Source organism: Haplochromis burtoni, unplaced genomic scaffold, assembly GCF_018398535.1.
Source record: "Haplochromis burtoni strain Fernald_Lab_line unplaced genomic scaffold, NCSU_Asbu1 Contig_389, whole genome shotgun sequence".
Taxonomy (NCBI): domain Eukaryota; kingdom Metazoa; phylum Chordata; class Actinopteri; order Cichliformes; family Cichlidae; genus Haplochromis; species Haplochromis burtoni.
Genome location: NW_024582750.1, coordinates 91,488 through 105,729, shown reverse-complemented (window position 1 = coordinate 105,729; position 14,242 = coordinate 91,488). Strand labels below are relative to the sequence as shown.

Genomic DNA, 14,242 nt, shown 5'->3' with positions numbered 1-14,242 from the left:
GAACCTCAAGTTGCCTCCAGTGCATCTATTAGAGTGTGTGTGTGAATGTTAGAAAGTGCTGTAGGAAGGTGGGTACGATTGGCTGAGTGTTGTATGCAAGTACCCGTCCATACAAACAAGAGAATAAAGAGCAGCTGACTTATTTTCCTCTGTAACAGTCATGATTGTTTTGAAGTCTGTCCTATCCTTGTGACCTTCTGCACTATGAAGGTCACTTTGACTTTTCTGGCCATAATAATTTTTACTTTGGGTCAAAACTTCAGTCCAGTTTTTGAAATGATTAAAATGACGTATTCTGAAGCGAGTTGAGGCCCTTAAATCTTATACCATGACCTGTTTCTTTGTCTAATGTCTTTCTGTAATGTCTAATTAAAGCCAGGTTGTTAACATAAAATGCACAACCAGGTGAAAAGAGCTGCTGCTGTTTCCTCAGGAGTCTATGCAGGGCAGCTCAGATGAAACTGCCAACAGCGTGGAGGAAGGCAGCAGCGGACCAGGCAGCAGCAGTGGCCGCAGCGAGGCTTCCAGCAACGAAGCCGCCTCTAGTCGAGCCAGCCAGTCAGCTGGGAGCCCAGGCAGCGAGCTGCACTCTGATGACATGGCAGATAGCGAGGCCTTAAAGGAGGAGGAAGAGGAGGAGGAAGAGGATGAAGAAGAAGACGAAGAGGAGGAGGATGATGACGATGAAGAAGATGAAGATGAGGGTAACCGCTCAGCTGCTGAAGGTGGGCACCAAAAGGAGCCCCGGGAGCAGACTGAGTCAAGGAAAAGGAAAGCCGGGGATGCTCTTGGTGAGGGGGCAGGGCCGAGTGGCCCAGGGGGAGGAGCCAAATCCAAGGTTCTCCCTTTCAACCCAGAAACTTCTGGTATTATGGTAACAGCGGCGACAGCGTCTCTAGAGAGCCGCATGAGAATGCTTGACACTTGTTCAGCATCGTCATCTGCTCGGCCTGATGGGACAGAGACCCAGCAGCAGCCGCCAGATATCAGCCCTTCTCAGATTGTCCAGGGACCTCAGGAGCCTCCCTGTCTCCCGCGACCCGGGGACTTCCTAGGAGAGGCCATGAGCAGTGAACTCTTCAACTGCCGTCGTTTCATTGGCCCTCAGCACCACCACCACCATCACCACCATCATCATCACCACCACCACCATCATGAAGGGTAAGACTGCTACACTTCTGTTTATGAATGGCTATCACAGAGTGTCTGTCTACTGAGCACATAGTTTCAAATTAGGGTAGAAATGGAGGGACATTCATGGTATTCTGCATATAGACATTTTTGTGTTTATATACTGTATATTAATAGGTAAGTATAGGATTTTACCTTCTGAGTACAGCTTATGTCCAGCACATATTGTAGTATTAAAGCTGGTTTTAGATGTAAAACATTTTATTGACTGCGGTGTTTATTTTGCATATTTGTCTAAAATCACAAATTTCATCTGTGCTAGGAAACTCTCTGTAGTTATACATGTTAGTGTTTTTGTTTTTTCTCTTTTAAATGTACCTGTCAGTCTATCCTTGATCTATAAACCCTAATTTCCTCCCTCAGACCCATGGTGGAGGACATGCTGAGTGCTGATGACGTTAGCTGCAGCAGCTCTCAGGTCAGTGCGAAGTCAGAGAAGAACATGGCTGATTTTGACGGGGAGGAATCGGGCTGTGAGGAGGAGCTAGTCCAGATAAACTCCCATGCTGAGCTCAGCTCCCACCTGCAGCAGCACCTTCCCAACTTGGCCTCCATTTACCATGAGCATCTGGTGCAAGGTGGGCCACACTATGGAACTAGGACAGTTTAATTTATAACAATAATAATAGTAAATCTGACCATGTGAATGCTCTTTATCCCCTCAGGTCCAGCTGTTCATAAACATCAGTACTCCAGCAGCCACGCTGTGACTGACATCAACTTGGATAATGTTTGTAAGAAGGGCAACACTCTGCTCTGGGACCTGGTACAAGATGAAGATGCGGTACGACTTCCACTTCTCCAATATTTCCTTATAGACAATGCTTTATGTTCAGAGTTGATAGATGGTGCTTCAGCTAGCTTCAGTAGGATTGTGTAAAATTCATTTTATAATTTGCTTGTGTGTTTAGATTCATCTCTCTGAAGGTCTTATCAATGAAGCTGAGAAACTGCTGTGCTCGCTGGTCTGCTGGTTCACTGACAGACAGATTCGAATGCGCTTTATCGAGGGTTGCCTTGACAACTTGGCCCATCACCGGTAAGAGTGACCTCTTTATTTATGTTTTAAATTGGTGCATAAATGTATAAATGCAACACGCTTATGATGTTTAGGACTTATCTCTGATTGAATGTATTGAAAATAGAGCTGGGCGATATGAGATTTTTTCATATCACGATATGTTTTTTTTCATTTCAGGCGATAACGATATCTATCACGATATAAGCCAAATAACTATATTTGTAAGATTTAAATGTGCCGTTGCTCACAAGTAAAATGTGAAATAATCAGCAGCTTGTTTTTATTTAAATATTTATTTCCCATAATAAGTTCAACAGGGTAGATGTACTTAAGGAACATGAGACTTTTTCAGATAAATAAAGGCAAATATTGCAAACTACACAAAAGGCAGCCGCTAAAGCGTTTAAGTTTCAAAATAGAACAAACGAAACAGACTAAACTGTCAATTCCACTTAGAAACAAAATATTAATTCTAAAAATAAATCTTAGTTTGTTTTACAGAAGAACAGACAAAACTGACTAACTTTTGTCAATATCAAATAAACTGAGAACTAAAAGGAAATTCTCAATCTCTCCTTGTTGTATAGCTGAGCTTTTCAAACAGTTTTAACAGTTACTTTAGTCTGACAAAAGCCGAATGACGAATTAGCGCTTCCAGTCAGAGACTGAGGCTACGTCCACACGTACACGGGTATTTTTGAAAACGGAGATTTTCCGTTTTCGTTTTAAAAAATAATCCCGTCCACACATAAAGGCAGAAATGAAGGAAAACGCTGCTATGAACATGCCAAAGCAGCAGGTGGCGCTAGATTCCTAACCGTGCAGAAATGTTGGCCAATCAGAAGTCTAGAAGCCTCGGTGGGAAAAAGTAAACAAAGCTGGGGCATAGAAGCAGAACCGAGTCGTATGTGTGGAGGACAGTAACTGTGTGTATATGTAAGCATTTAAACACTGCAGAGAGTAGAATTAACAGTATTGTAGAAATTCATTTCACCGAAACAATAACGTGGCGCACAGTGTGACGCATGCACCAGTTTATTGTATTTCCAGACTTGCTTTCGGCACAATTTACAGTGCACGCTACTCTGTTTTTTGTCAGACTTGAAATAGCCGAAATACCTTCACACTACGGAACTTCTATGGCTCTTCCGTTGACAATCTCTCCGGCATTGGAACCATCATCTGTTTTCTCTTCGGTCACGCTCGGTTGATTTTTCTAGTCGGCACACTCATTTCCTCCATTACCCGCTGGCTGCTTCCCAAACAAACACACGTGCGGCTTGGCACTTGTGCTGTACGTAACAAGTCACGCGACGTGACGCTGCGGCTGTGATTGGTTCGGCTCTGCGCTACTTAATTTGGATTGGCTGACCTTTTTTTTTATTTAATTTTTTTATTTTAAGAGGACGAGCGGCGAGGTCTATCGCGATAGCTTAATTTCTCTATCGAGTAAAAGTTATATCGCGATACATATCGTTATCGTTCTATCGCCCAGCTCTAATTGAAAATGAATAATTGGTAGGCACCTGTTCTTGCAGTGCACACATAAAAAGGGTTGCATGTTGTAGCTTCCTGTGCATAGATAAACTACTGATTTATCAACACCAGATAATCATTTCTTGAGCATTTAAAATGTTCATCTTATTTATTTTTGTAATTATTCTCGTTTGGGAATCTTGAAAAACTGGACTCTGTCTTCTTCTCTTCTCTCAGGTCAGTTGTGGTTTCCTTGCGTCTACTCCCTAAACTTTTTGGCACTTTCCAGCAATTCGGCTCCAGCTATGACACTCATTGGATCACCATGTAAGTTATACCACTTCTTCAGAGTGCAAAAGTCAAATACCATATGGAGTTTCAGATACAATTACATGACTCATCAAAGCTGAGACAAAATATTTGAGTCTTTCTGAAAAAAATAGAAATATGAGTATTGAAGTGTTTTGTTTTGTGAGCCTTGCACTGATTTGGTTGTTGGTTCTGTCAGGTGGGCTGAAAAGGAGCTGCACATGATGAAACTGTTTTTCGACAACCTGCAACACTACATCCAAGAAGTCAGAGAACACCGGCACAAATTTGCACTGTGAGTCTGTCTTACACCACTACTACATATCGACACTACAGAATATTGAGTCTCCCTTTATTTCTTTATATTTTGCTTGCAAGAAGCTGGACTCGTAATTCTTTTTAAAGTGTTCCCTGAGCTTCTCCAGTCTTTCTGAAATTCTTTGGTTGCTTTTTCACTCAATCCCATCTTTGTTCCTGTCCAGAAACAAGTTAAGTCACTTACCACTGACATATAAATAATTCAAGCAAAACAGCAGCACCTGCTGTAATTCAAGGTGTGAAGTCGGCTTTACAGACAACTTCGTATCAAATTGTCTGTTAGAAAAGCACATTATTTGTTCTCATTTCTTCAGTTGAATCTACAAAAAAGGCCCAACATGATAGTATGACAAGAATAAAATATCACTTTTGCACCAACAAGTTGATTCACAAACTGCTATTAGCTGGAAACTTTATATATGTTGGGGAAACTGGAGATTTGGAAGACAAGAGAAAACGGTACTGTCAACAGTGTGATAAAGAACAACAGAAGAAGACCTTTCAATGTGGTTCAAGAAGCCTGGAGAAATTTTCCTCATGATGACTTAAAGAAATTATGAGTTCAGGCTGTGAAGAATAAAGTTGGTCATACTAAATATTCGCTTTCCACACACACACACACACTACCTAATTTAACCACCCCCTTCCATGAAAGGACTGCTGACTACCCGGACAAATGTGACTTGAGTTTGTTTTAAAACTTAGATTTTATGTTCTTTCCTTATCCATAACTGTTGTTGCAATTCATTACTGCCTCTTTTACTGCTCTTTTTAAACTGTAGTGCTTTTTGCACTGTAGAAGCTGGTGACAAACAGTATTTCGTTTCAGGCTGGGTAACACTACGAAATAACAATAAACTTCTTGAGTCTATAACTGTACTTAACGGGACGCTTGATTTTGCAGTTGTTAATAATGACTTTTACCTTTCTATGAAGTTCTTTAGGCCACATTACTTTAGTAGTCATTGAATACTTTCTCTTCTTTATTAAAATGAAGAGACTCATATATGCACACTTTTTTTTAAAAATTGGTTGACCTTAGTTCATTTATTTAAGTTAAACTGAAAAAGGAAGCATTGTTTATCATTTCTTGTTTGTAATTTGTCAGCTTTCTGAGTCAGTTTTATTCTCTTAATTATGGCTAGAAAACAAAGCAGCTTGCACCTGATAATTCCACATTTAGGAAGAATTGGACACTAAAGTCACTCCTCAGAAAAATCATGCTGACAGTGGAATTCCTGTACCCAATTAAAAATTTCAGTTTTTGTTGTGAGAGCATCAGTGTTACAATTCCTCGTTGAGACTATTCAAGTGTTTGAGTTTTTGCTTTTTGGAAAACAAAGATGCGTCTCATGATTCTGTCCACCAGCAAATTCATTTTTATCTTCACATTATCTGCATAACACCTCTTTAGTTCCATTTGATTGCTTTGCTTAATGTTCCCTTGTGTGCAGTTATTTAACCTGCTTTAACCTTTAATGACACTGTAATTGCCCACTAGTGTGATATTTCTGGAGTGCCCATGATAGCAGCCACTGTTCATTTAAATTATTTACACATGCATCTCAAAGACTGCGTTAGCAGAAGTGTGCTTGGTGTCAATACTTCTGAGAGAGCAGTTGGAAGCTTCTGCAAACTGTGATCTTCAGACATCAGTTCACTTTCTTCACTGTTGACACATAACTCGTCTGTGTTGTGCAGGTACAGTCACAGTGCAGAGGTCCAGGTCCGTCTGCAGTTCCTTACCTGTGTCTTTTCCACACTGGGATCTCCCGACCACTTCAGTAAGATTCCGATACCATTTATGTACTACAGTAATATTCTCTGTGAACTAAGATGCTTTTAAAAGACATGCACCTATCCAGAGAGTTGCACAGAGGTTGAGGTGTCCATATTATGCTTTAGTAAAATAACAGCTGTGGTTTTCATAACATAACCCTGATCTCTGCTGTGTTTCCACACCACACCATTCACTTCTTGAGGAATATTTTACACCCCAAAAGAGGGGAAAAAGATTTAAAGGAGTGAAGTGTTTTCTTAAAGTTTCGTGGTCCTTAGCACTTTGCATTTCAGTCTTGATTTCTGAGCCTTTCTTGTTGGGTTCTTTCATTTTACATTGGGGATCTCTAAAATTATCCACCTTTTTAGCGTGTTTATGTGTAATAAAAGAAAATGTGTCTCTTACCTTTTAATCCCCTTTAGAAGCTCTTAGCCTCTTATGTATGATAATTATGGCCAAAAGCCCAAAGATAAGGGGGAAAAGTGGTCTGCGTTATATGAACCCGGTCTGCGTTTGACATCGCTGAACTCTAGTTTGTAATTATTTTGGTGTTTGGATTTGTCAGGACTGAGTCTGGAGCAAGTGGACATTCTGTGGCACTGTCTGGTGGAGGACGCTGAATGTTACGATGATGCGTTGCACTGGTTCCTCAACCAGGTCCGCAGCAAAGACCAGCATGCTATGGGCATGGAGACCTACAAACATCTCTTCCTGGAGAAGGTAGTAACAAGACCGTGGATTATAGAATTTTATGGGTGTCCCATGGGTAATGAATAAGACTGGCTGTGGAATTATCTATAGTTCCACAGCCAAAGTGGAGGGACGGGGCAAAAAGCTGTGCCCGTTTCGTGTACAACTTGTGGCATAAATTAAATTCCATAAATCTCTTAAATGTTTGACAAAATACCCTTTATTTCCTGTGCTGTGCAACGTTAAATTGGCAGAAAATTTTTCAGTTGGAAAAGAATCATAGCATTAAGATTTTCTTTTCTTTTCTTGGTTTCACTATACAGGTTCTCTACAAGAACTGGTTCTCTTCTAGTTCAATTTCTGCGATCTGTTAGTCTGCCTGGCTATCGAGCTCTCTTATCAGCTCCATTTGCACTTGTGCTAGATTTTTTTTTTAAGTTTGTCTGTAGTTGTGCATATAGTATGGCAGTCTACAGGGTGGAAATGTTACACAAGAGGACAAGAGCATGATGTGTTGCTAACACAACTTCAGCTCTTTGCAACCACTTACACAGACAGCATGCTAATGCTAAGCTAGTCAAAAGAACAAAGTGATGTTAGAGCCCAGCCCAGCAGCCAGCCCCTGAACTTCAACGGGTAACAAAAGCAGTGATGAGCAGTCAGGCTGCAGCCACTGTTCCTACCTCTTCATGTTTCTACAGTGGCGATTCCTTTAAAGTCTCTTTGTGCTTTTTTTCCCATCTTCGCTTTGTGTTCATACCTAAATACTAAAAGAAAGATCATATGCATGTCCTCATTAGAATAGGGATTTGTGTAAGTGTGTGGGACTGTAGCCTCAGGTTTACAGTTTAGAGCTGGAAATAAATAATAAATAAAAAAAACAGGAACAGAATTTATCAGACTATTTCTCATACGTTTATTCAACTGGATGGGTTTAAACTCAGCTGGGGTGGAGCACAATCACGACCCTCTGGGCAGCTTCAGACGAGCAGCAGCCGTGTGTTGATGTTGACTACTTTGTGTTTGTTAATGTCACTGTGTGTCTCCAGATGCCACAGCTGAAACCAGAGACTATCAGCATGACAGGCCTCAACCTCTTTCAGCACCTCTGTAACCTGGCCCGGCTTGCCACTACTGCACTGGACAATGCCTCTAGCTGTGAGGTAAATGGAAACAAAAGCATGTGATGCTCGTAATCAGACATGTTGTCTTCAGACACATTTGAGTAGATGCTTAATTGAGGAATGTCTGTGCCGCCAGCTGTGTGGGATGGACCAGCTGTGGGGGATCGCTCTGAGAGCTCAATCTGCTGATATCAGCCGCGCTGCTATACAGTACATCAACTCCTACTACATCAATGGTCAGTTTTTACTCACTGCACTATGATGAAGTCATATGCTTTGTTATGAAATTGTTGTTTTTATTCTTCCGTACCAATAAGAACAAGAAGACTTTGAAAAATTGCTGATCTTAATCTATTAATTCTACTTTTGTGTGTCTCCAGCTGGTAAAACAGGACTGGAGAAGGAACAAGAGTTCATAAGGAAATGTATGGAGAGCCTCCTGATGGCTTCTGCCAACTTGGAGAAGGATGCCCACTCCAGTCTGACCAGCATTGAGAGGGGGTTGCTCATGCTCAAAACACACCTGGAGGCGTTCCGGCGCAGGTACACACACCTGGAATGTTTACATTATGAAAAACTCAGTGGTCAAAATCATTTTATATGGGGAAAAAAAAAAGCAAACAAACAGTATTGCAGCACATCGTTTCGTCTCTGGTCTGTGGCAGGTTTGCTTACCACCTGCGACAGTGGCAGATCGAGGGGACGGGAATCAGCAGCCACCTTAAAGCTTTGAGTGACAAACAGTCTCTACCTCTTAGGATCGTCTGTCAGCCCGCCGGCCTGCCTGACAAGGTGACACTTTATTAAAAGCAAATAAGTCTTATTGCATAAATACTTATAATGTGCTTCTACAGTACAAGTCAAATGTTTGGACCCCACTACCCATTACATATTTCTGCAGATGACCATTGAGATGTATCCCAGTGACCAAGTAGCTGACCTGCGAGCTGAGGTGACCCACTGGTACGAGAACCTGCAGAAGGAGCAGATGAACCATCAGGCTCAGCTGCAGGAATTTGGCCAGAGTGGCCGGCAGCCAGGAGACTTCCCAGGTCAGCTCCCTCCATAAAATATTCTCCCTTGCTTTTGTTTGTGTGTAAATGTGTGAGTGAGTCTGTTAGTGAAATGTTGTCTCGTGTTCTGCAGGTGGTTTGATGGGACCGGTCAGGATGATCTCTTCTGGTCATGAACTCACCACAGACTATGATGAGAAGACTCTGCATGAGCTGGGTTTTAAAGACATGCAGGTAACAGTTTGACTTCTCTTCTGTATAAGAAACGGCCAACAGTAGGACAGACTGCAGTTCAGCTCAAGTCTGAAAGATTGTTTTACATCTTTTAACGTTGTTGTCTAATCATGTAAATTTTGATTACGTACATTTGTTCAGTGCAGATGAGTTTTATGAACCATCTTCTTATCTGATCCCAGATGGTATTTGTGTCTCTGGGAGCTCCGCGGAGGGAGAGGAAGGGCGAGGGCATCCAATTGCCTGCCTCCTGTCTTCCACCTCCTCAGAAAGAGCACATTCCTATGCTACTGCTCCTTCAGGAGCCACATCTCACCACACTCTTCGACCTGCTGGAGATGCTGGCTTGCTTCAAACCACCCAGCCCAAACACAGAGAAGGTCCAGGAGAGCCCAGAGGTGGGTATTAGTTATGGAAGAACTCCTGAAGGGATGTATACATCATATGGCTGTTATATTGGCTAAAATGTATGGAAAATTGTATTTACTAGGTATAATATTAGACCACATGTAATAATGCAAAAGAGCAGGTATGAACTGAAACCCAGTTTGAGAGGTGAGGTCACTGAAACACAGAAAACTGTTTTAAGGTGTACCTTTGATGTACGTTAGTTGATGTTCACAGTCATGTTCATCCACATGTATAACTACATTTGTGGGTAAGAGAGATGCCTCAAGTATGCAAAATGGTTAACATTTCTTGCCTTAGTATTAGAAATATGCTAGACTATTTATTTGTATTTAATTAATGCACAACACCATGTTGTCTAAGATGTTATGTTGCCACCTACTACTCACTGGTGTCATCCTTGGTTACTCCATCGCCTGAAGGCAGCATTGTCAGCGTGTTTCTGTGACAGGAAGTTGTAAACAGACAAATTTGAAAGTAAGACGGGTTCGACAGTTCTTTGGCTGAAAAAATGAACCGTTGCATGTAGGTGTTCAGGAGAAATTACATAAACTGACAAACGTGAAATGATATAAAAGCATTTAACTGGAACAAAGCATAACCAAATTCAGTACAGATGTGTTTATAAAATAACAAATAACAAAATGTTAAAACACTGTTTGATTTTGGAAGATCAGAATCATTGATTTCTTAAGGCTCTTGAATATGTCCTTTCCTAACTTTGTCCATGAGGGCTGTACTCAGTTTTGGCTATTTTCTTTCAGTTCTCGCAGACTACTTGACATAAATTCTGTTTAATCTGCAAGTAAATTAATCACCAGCCATTGCAGCCATTCCCCAACTCTCTGTGAATGATATTCAAGGTCTTTGATCTGTGCTTGTTGATCAATGGTGATGACAATTTGCATATTAATGATCAAGGAACTGAACTGACAGCCCATTGTTCACTCAGTCACTTCGATGAGTGACGAAACCTTTCTCCCACTGAGAACGCTACGTCCAGATGAATAGAATCAACCTTTAGGGATTTACTTACCTGGATGAGCATCAAGACAGTCACCAGGAACATCCCTGCTAACTAAAGTTTTGTTTTGTTGTTAAACCAGAGCGCACGATGCGAGGAGCTTCACCTTCACGCAGAGAATTTGTCTCGTCGAGTTTGGGAGCTGCTCATGCTGCTTCCCACCTGTCCCAAAATGTTGCAGGCCTTCCAGAACATCTCAGATGATACGGTCAGTCATCCTGTTTAAATAAGGGCTCTTCAAGAGTTTGTTGTTGATCGCACAAACATAGAATAACTAAATTTGCTTTTAATTTTGTGTTTTTATTTTGTCTGAAGAATGGCGAGGGTCTGTGTTGGAAGGAGCTGCTGAGGATTAAAAGTCCTCACAAGCTGCTGTATGCTCTAGAGATCATCGAGGCTCTGGGAAAGCCCAATCGACGCATCCACAGAGAGTCAACAGTAAGACAGAAAGGATTGATGGCCTCTTTCTGTCCGCAGGATCCGCTGCCAAGTGTGGAATCTGTAGATGTTAATATAGGGACACGAGTCGAGTTAAAACAAATTAACTAAGTGGTAGCACCATTACTGCGACTATAGTCTGACTGTAGACACTTTTGTTTTTTAAATTGAGGTACAACTTGTAATGCCAAATATATTTAAATGTAAAGTCACTAAAATCAATATGCTGGGTGCTCTGTACAGTACAGTGAAAAAGTTTTTGCCCCTTTCTTTAAATATTTGTCACACTTAAATTTTTCAGATTGATAAAAAAGATAACCCACGAAAATATAAAAATAAAATTTTAAATCATGAGTTCATTTTTGAAGGGAAAAAAGCTATACAAGACTTACGTAAAAAAGTAATTGGCCCTTAAATCCAGAAAAGTTTGGGTAGTTTCTTTCCCCCTATTTGGACTAAAGCCGGCATTAAAAACATTCCATAAATAACGATACTTTTACAGTGCAATGCATGTTTCATGGAGAACTTGGCATCATCGTTTCAAAAACGTAAAATTGTGTTAGTGACAGTATTACTATTTTACTTCTTGCTTGTTCGTTCCCAGGGCAGCTATAGTGACCTGTATCCAGACTCGGACGACTCCAGTGAGGATCAGATAGAAAACAGCAAAAACACCTGGAGCTGCAAGGTACAGCACAACACTAACTCAAGCAGGATGGAAATCAAATTCCTCTCAGTCCTGGCTTTAATTGTCTTCTTCTTCTTTAGTTTGTTTCATCTGGAGGTTTACAGCTGCTTTTGGAAATTTTTAATTCGGGCATCCTCGAACCCAAAGACCAAGAATCCTGGACAGTGGTGAGACAGTTTAGTCTACCTTTGTCATTTTCTACATTTTCAGTAGATAGTAGATGTATTTTATGAGCATATTATTGGACAGACTAATATAAGTAAGTGTTTGGTTTGATGTCCTTTTATCTATAGTGGCTGCTGGACTGTCTGGCCTGCCTGCTGAAGCTGATCTGCCAGTTTGCTGTAGACCCTGCAGACTTGGATTTAGCCTACCACGATGTCTTCTCCTGGTCGGGCCTCTCTGACAGCCAACGTAAAAGGGCATGGCCAGGCAAATCGCGCAAATCCACTGTAGATCATGGCAAAGGCCTGCACATCCCTCGACTGACTGAAGTAACTATTCCAGCTGACTTGTAATGCTTTGTAGCAGAAACTGCCAACAGGACGTTTCTGACTTCTGGATCTTTATCATCGGCTCTTCTGTCTGTTCGCAGGTGTTCCTCAGCCTTGTTCAAGGCACCAACCTGATCCAGCGACTAATCAATGTGGCCTACACTTACGACAACCTTGCACACAGGTTTGCCATACAAAAGCTCAAAAATGTGTTCTTTACTTTTAAATGGACAGCATAGTTGACATGTTTGTTGTTGTTTTTGTTTGTTTTTGTTTGCAGAGTTCTGAAGGCTCAGTCTGACCACAGGTCCCGACACGAAGGTAAGGATTTTACGTTTTCAGACGGTGATCATGCTAAAAATGTTAAAAGAAGTAAGCTGGTGGAGTGTGACAGTAATGTTTTACCCACAGTGACTCACTATTCCATGTGGCTGCTGGTGAGCTGGGCTCACTGCTCTTCAACAGTGAAATCCAGTCTGGCTGACAGCGACCACCTGCACGACTGGCTGAAAAAACTCACCCTCCTGATTCCTGAGGTGAGTCTAACATCCACAGCTCCATCACAAGTCAAGAGATATTAATTTACTCCATAAAAAGGTAGAAGTTTTCTTAATGGTCTTGTTCTTCCTTGTGATGTTGTATGACCGTATAGATGGATCATTTTTTGTGCTTTCTTGAGCTCTCAATAGCATTTTATCGGGACAATGGGTGTCAAAAATATTAATCCTTGATGAGTGTTAAAGAATCCTCAGGTGGACTTTAAAAATCATTCACATCTAAACTGGTCCCAGTCACACCTGTTAAAATGTTCGTGAATTTTGTTCCAGACTGGTTTTAGAAATCTTTATAACACTCAATTCAGTTGTTTTTGTAATTACTATTACAGCCTGATGAGGGCGACAAGTTCACATTTCTTTGAGGATAATTTATGCAATTCAGTTGTTTGTGATACCTGAATGCTTCAAGTTTGTTTCATACTTCTGTCGGGTCCTCGCCGTATTAGCAGCAGGGCAGTAGAGCACAAGCAAGAGCCAGTTGGGAATTTTTACAATTGTGGTTCAGACTTTAGTCGTTTAATCAGCATGTCAGTATGCTTCGCTTTATCATCATTTTGTTGAGGTGTGTTGTTTTTCTTTGTAGCCGGCAGTGAGACACGAGGCATGTAATGGCCTGTACAAGTTGTCTCTGTCAGGTCTGGAGGGAGGAGAGTCCATCAACAGATCCTTCCTGCTGCTCGCCGCCTCCACACTGCTCAAGTTCCTGCCTGACGCCCAGGCCCTCAAACCACTAAGGGTAGGTCTCACACTCAAGTAGCTCAGCCTCCTAAAGTACTGGAAGCGGTACGCTTGTCAGTACTCCTCAGAGGCAACGTTGGACTCAGTTTGACCTTTGCTACTTTGAATCTGGTTTGTTTCTACTAAGCCTTGTTTCTCACATTGGTTTAATGCAGCAGAACCTGACATGCACTCTATTAGATCACATCATGAGACTTTAAGAGTTGATGAATTAACGTTTCATTGGGATGTTCTTAAGCAGTAACTGTGCATTTATATTTGCAGGTCGAAGACTATGAAGAGGAGCCTCTGTTAAGGACGGGCTGTAAGGAATACTTCTGGCTGCTCTGCAAACTCATCGATAACATCCACGTTAAAGATGCGAGCCAGGTGGGAACGTCAAACCACAATGCTGATGATCATACCAACCTGTTGATTTAGTAGATTTGAGTTTGTAGTAACGTTTTGATTTTTGTATTGAGCTGCTGCTAGTATTGATCTGTTTGAACTCACAGAAGGTCTCTCCCTCTCTGTCGCTGGCCGGCTCGATGCAGACCACCCTGCTGGACCTGGATGCTCTTGCCCGACATCTTGCCGACTGCATTAGGAGGTCTGATTGTCACAAACGGAATTTTATGCTCAGTATACAAAGATTTAAAGGATGTTTGCATTTTGCTGAAAGTTCATGCTGACAATATTACTGATGGCAGTGGCTTTTAAAATTAAACCAAATGGCAAATTTCTACAATTGATACTGCTT

The 14,242-nt window shown here is 41.5% G+C and overlaps 1 protein-coding gene across 2 annotated transcripts in view; it reads left to right on the top strand.

The window, feature by feature from the left end:
* usp34 (ubiquitin specific peptidase 34) overlaps positions 1–14,242 on the top strand; it is a 56,686-nt gene that overhangs the window by 22,175 nt on the left and 20,269 nt on the right. Inside the window, exons 14-39 of one of the 2 annotated variants that reach the window (XM_014340638.2) lie at positions 434–1,161; positions 1,555–1,769; positions 1,857–1,975; positions 2,103–2,230; positions 3,926–4,015; positions 4,197–4,292; positions 6,017–6,099; positions 6,661–6,815; positions 7,835–7,948; positions 8,046–8,145; positions 8,290–8,452; positions 8,575–8,701; positions 8,811–8,961; positions 9,056–9,156; positions 9,339–9,554; positions 10,671–10,796; positions 10,904–11,026; positions 11,631–11,714; positions 11,795–11,881; positions 12,008–12,208; positions 12,310–12,392; positions 12,489–12,529; positions 12,620–12,744; positions 13,349–13,501; positions 13,768–13,872; positions 14,037–14,092. In XM_014340638.2, coding sequence (XP_014196124.2) covers positions 434–1,161; positions 1,555–1,769; positions 1,857–1,975; positions 2,103–2,230; positions 3,926–4,015; positions 4,197–4,292; positions 6,017–6,099; positions 6,661–6,815; positions 7,835–7,948; positions 8,046–8,145; positions 8,290–8,452; positions 8,575–8,701; positions 8,811–8,961; positions 9,056–9,156; positions 9,339–9,554; positions 10,671–10,796; positions 10,904–11,026; positions 11,631–11,714; positions 11,795–11,881; positions 12,008–12,208; positions 12,310–12,392; positions 12,489–12,529; positions 12,620–12,744; positions 13,349–13,501; positions 13,768–13,872; positions 14,037–14,092 — 3,770 coding nt within the window. Of the gene's footprint in view, positions 1–433; positions 1,162–1,554; positions 1,770–1,856; positions 1,976–2,102; positions 2,231–3,925; positions 4,016–4,196; positions 4,293–6,016; positions 6,100–6,660; positions 6,816–7,834; positions 7,949–8,045; positions 8,146–8,289; positions 8,453–8,574; positions 8,702–8,810; positions 8,962–9,055; positions 9,157–9,338; positions 9,555–10,670; positions 10,797–10,903; positions 11,027–11,630; positions 11,715–11,794; positions 11,882–12,007; positions 12,209–12,309; positions 12,393–12,488; positions 12,530–12,619; positions 12,745–13,348; positions 13,502–13,767; positions 13,873–13,997; positions 14,093–14,242 lie in introns of both variants that reach the window. The other variant, XM_014340637.2, reaches the window with a different exon arrangement.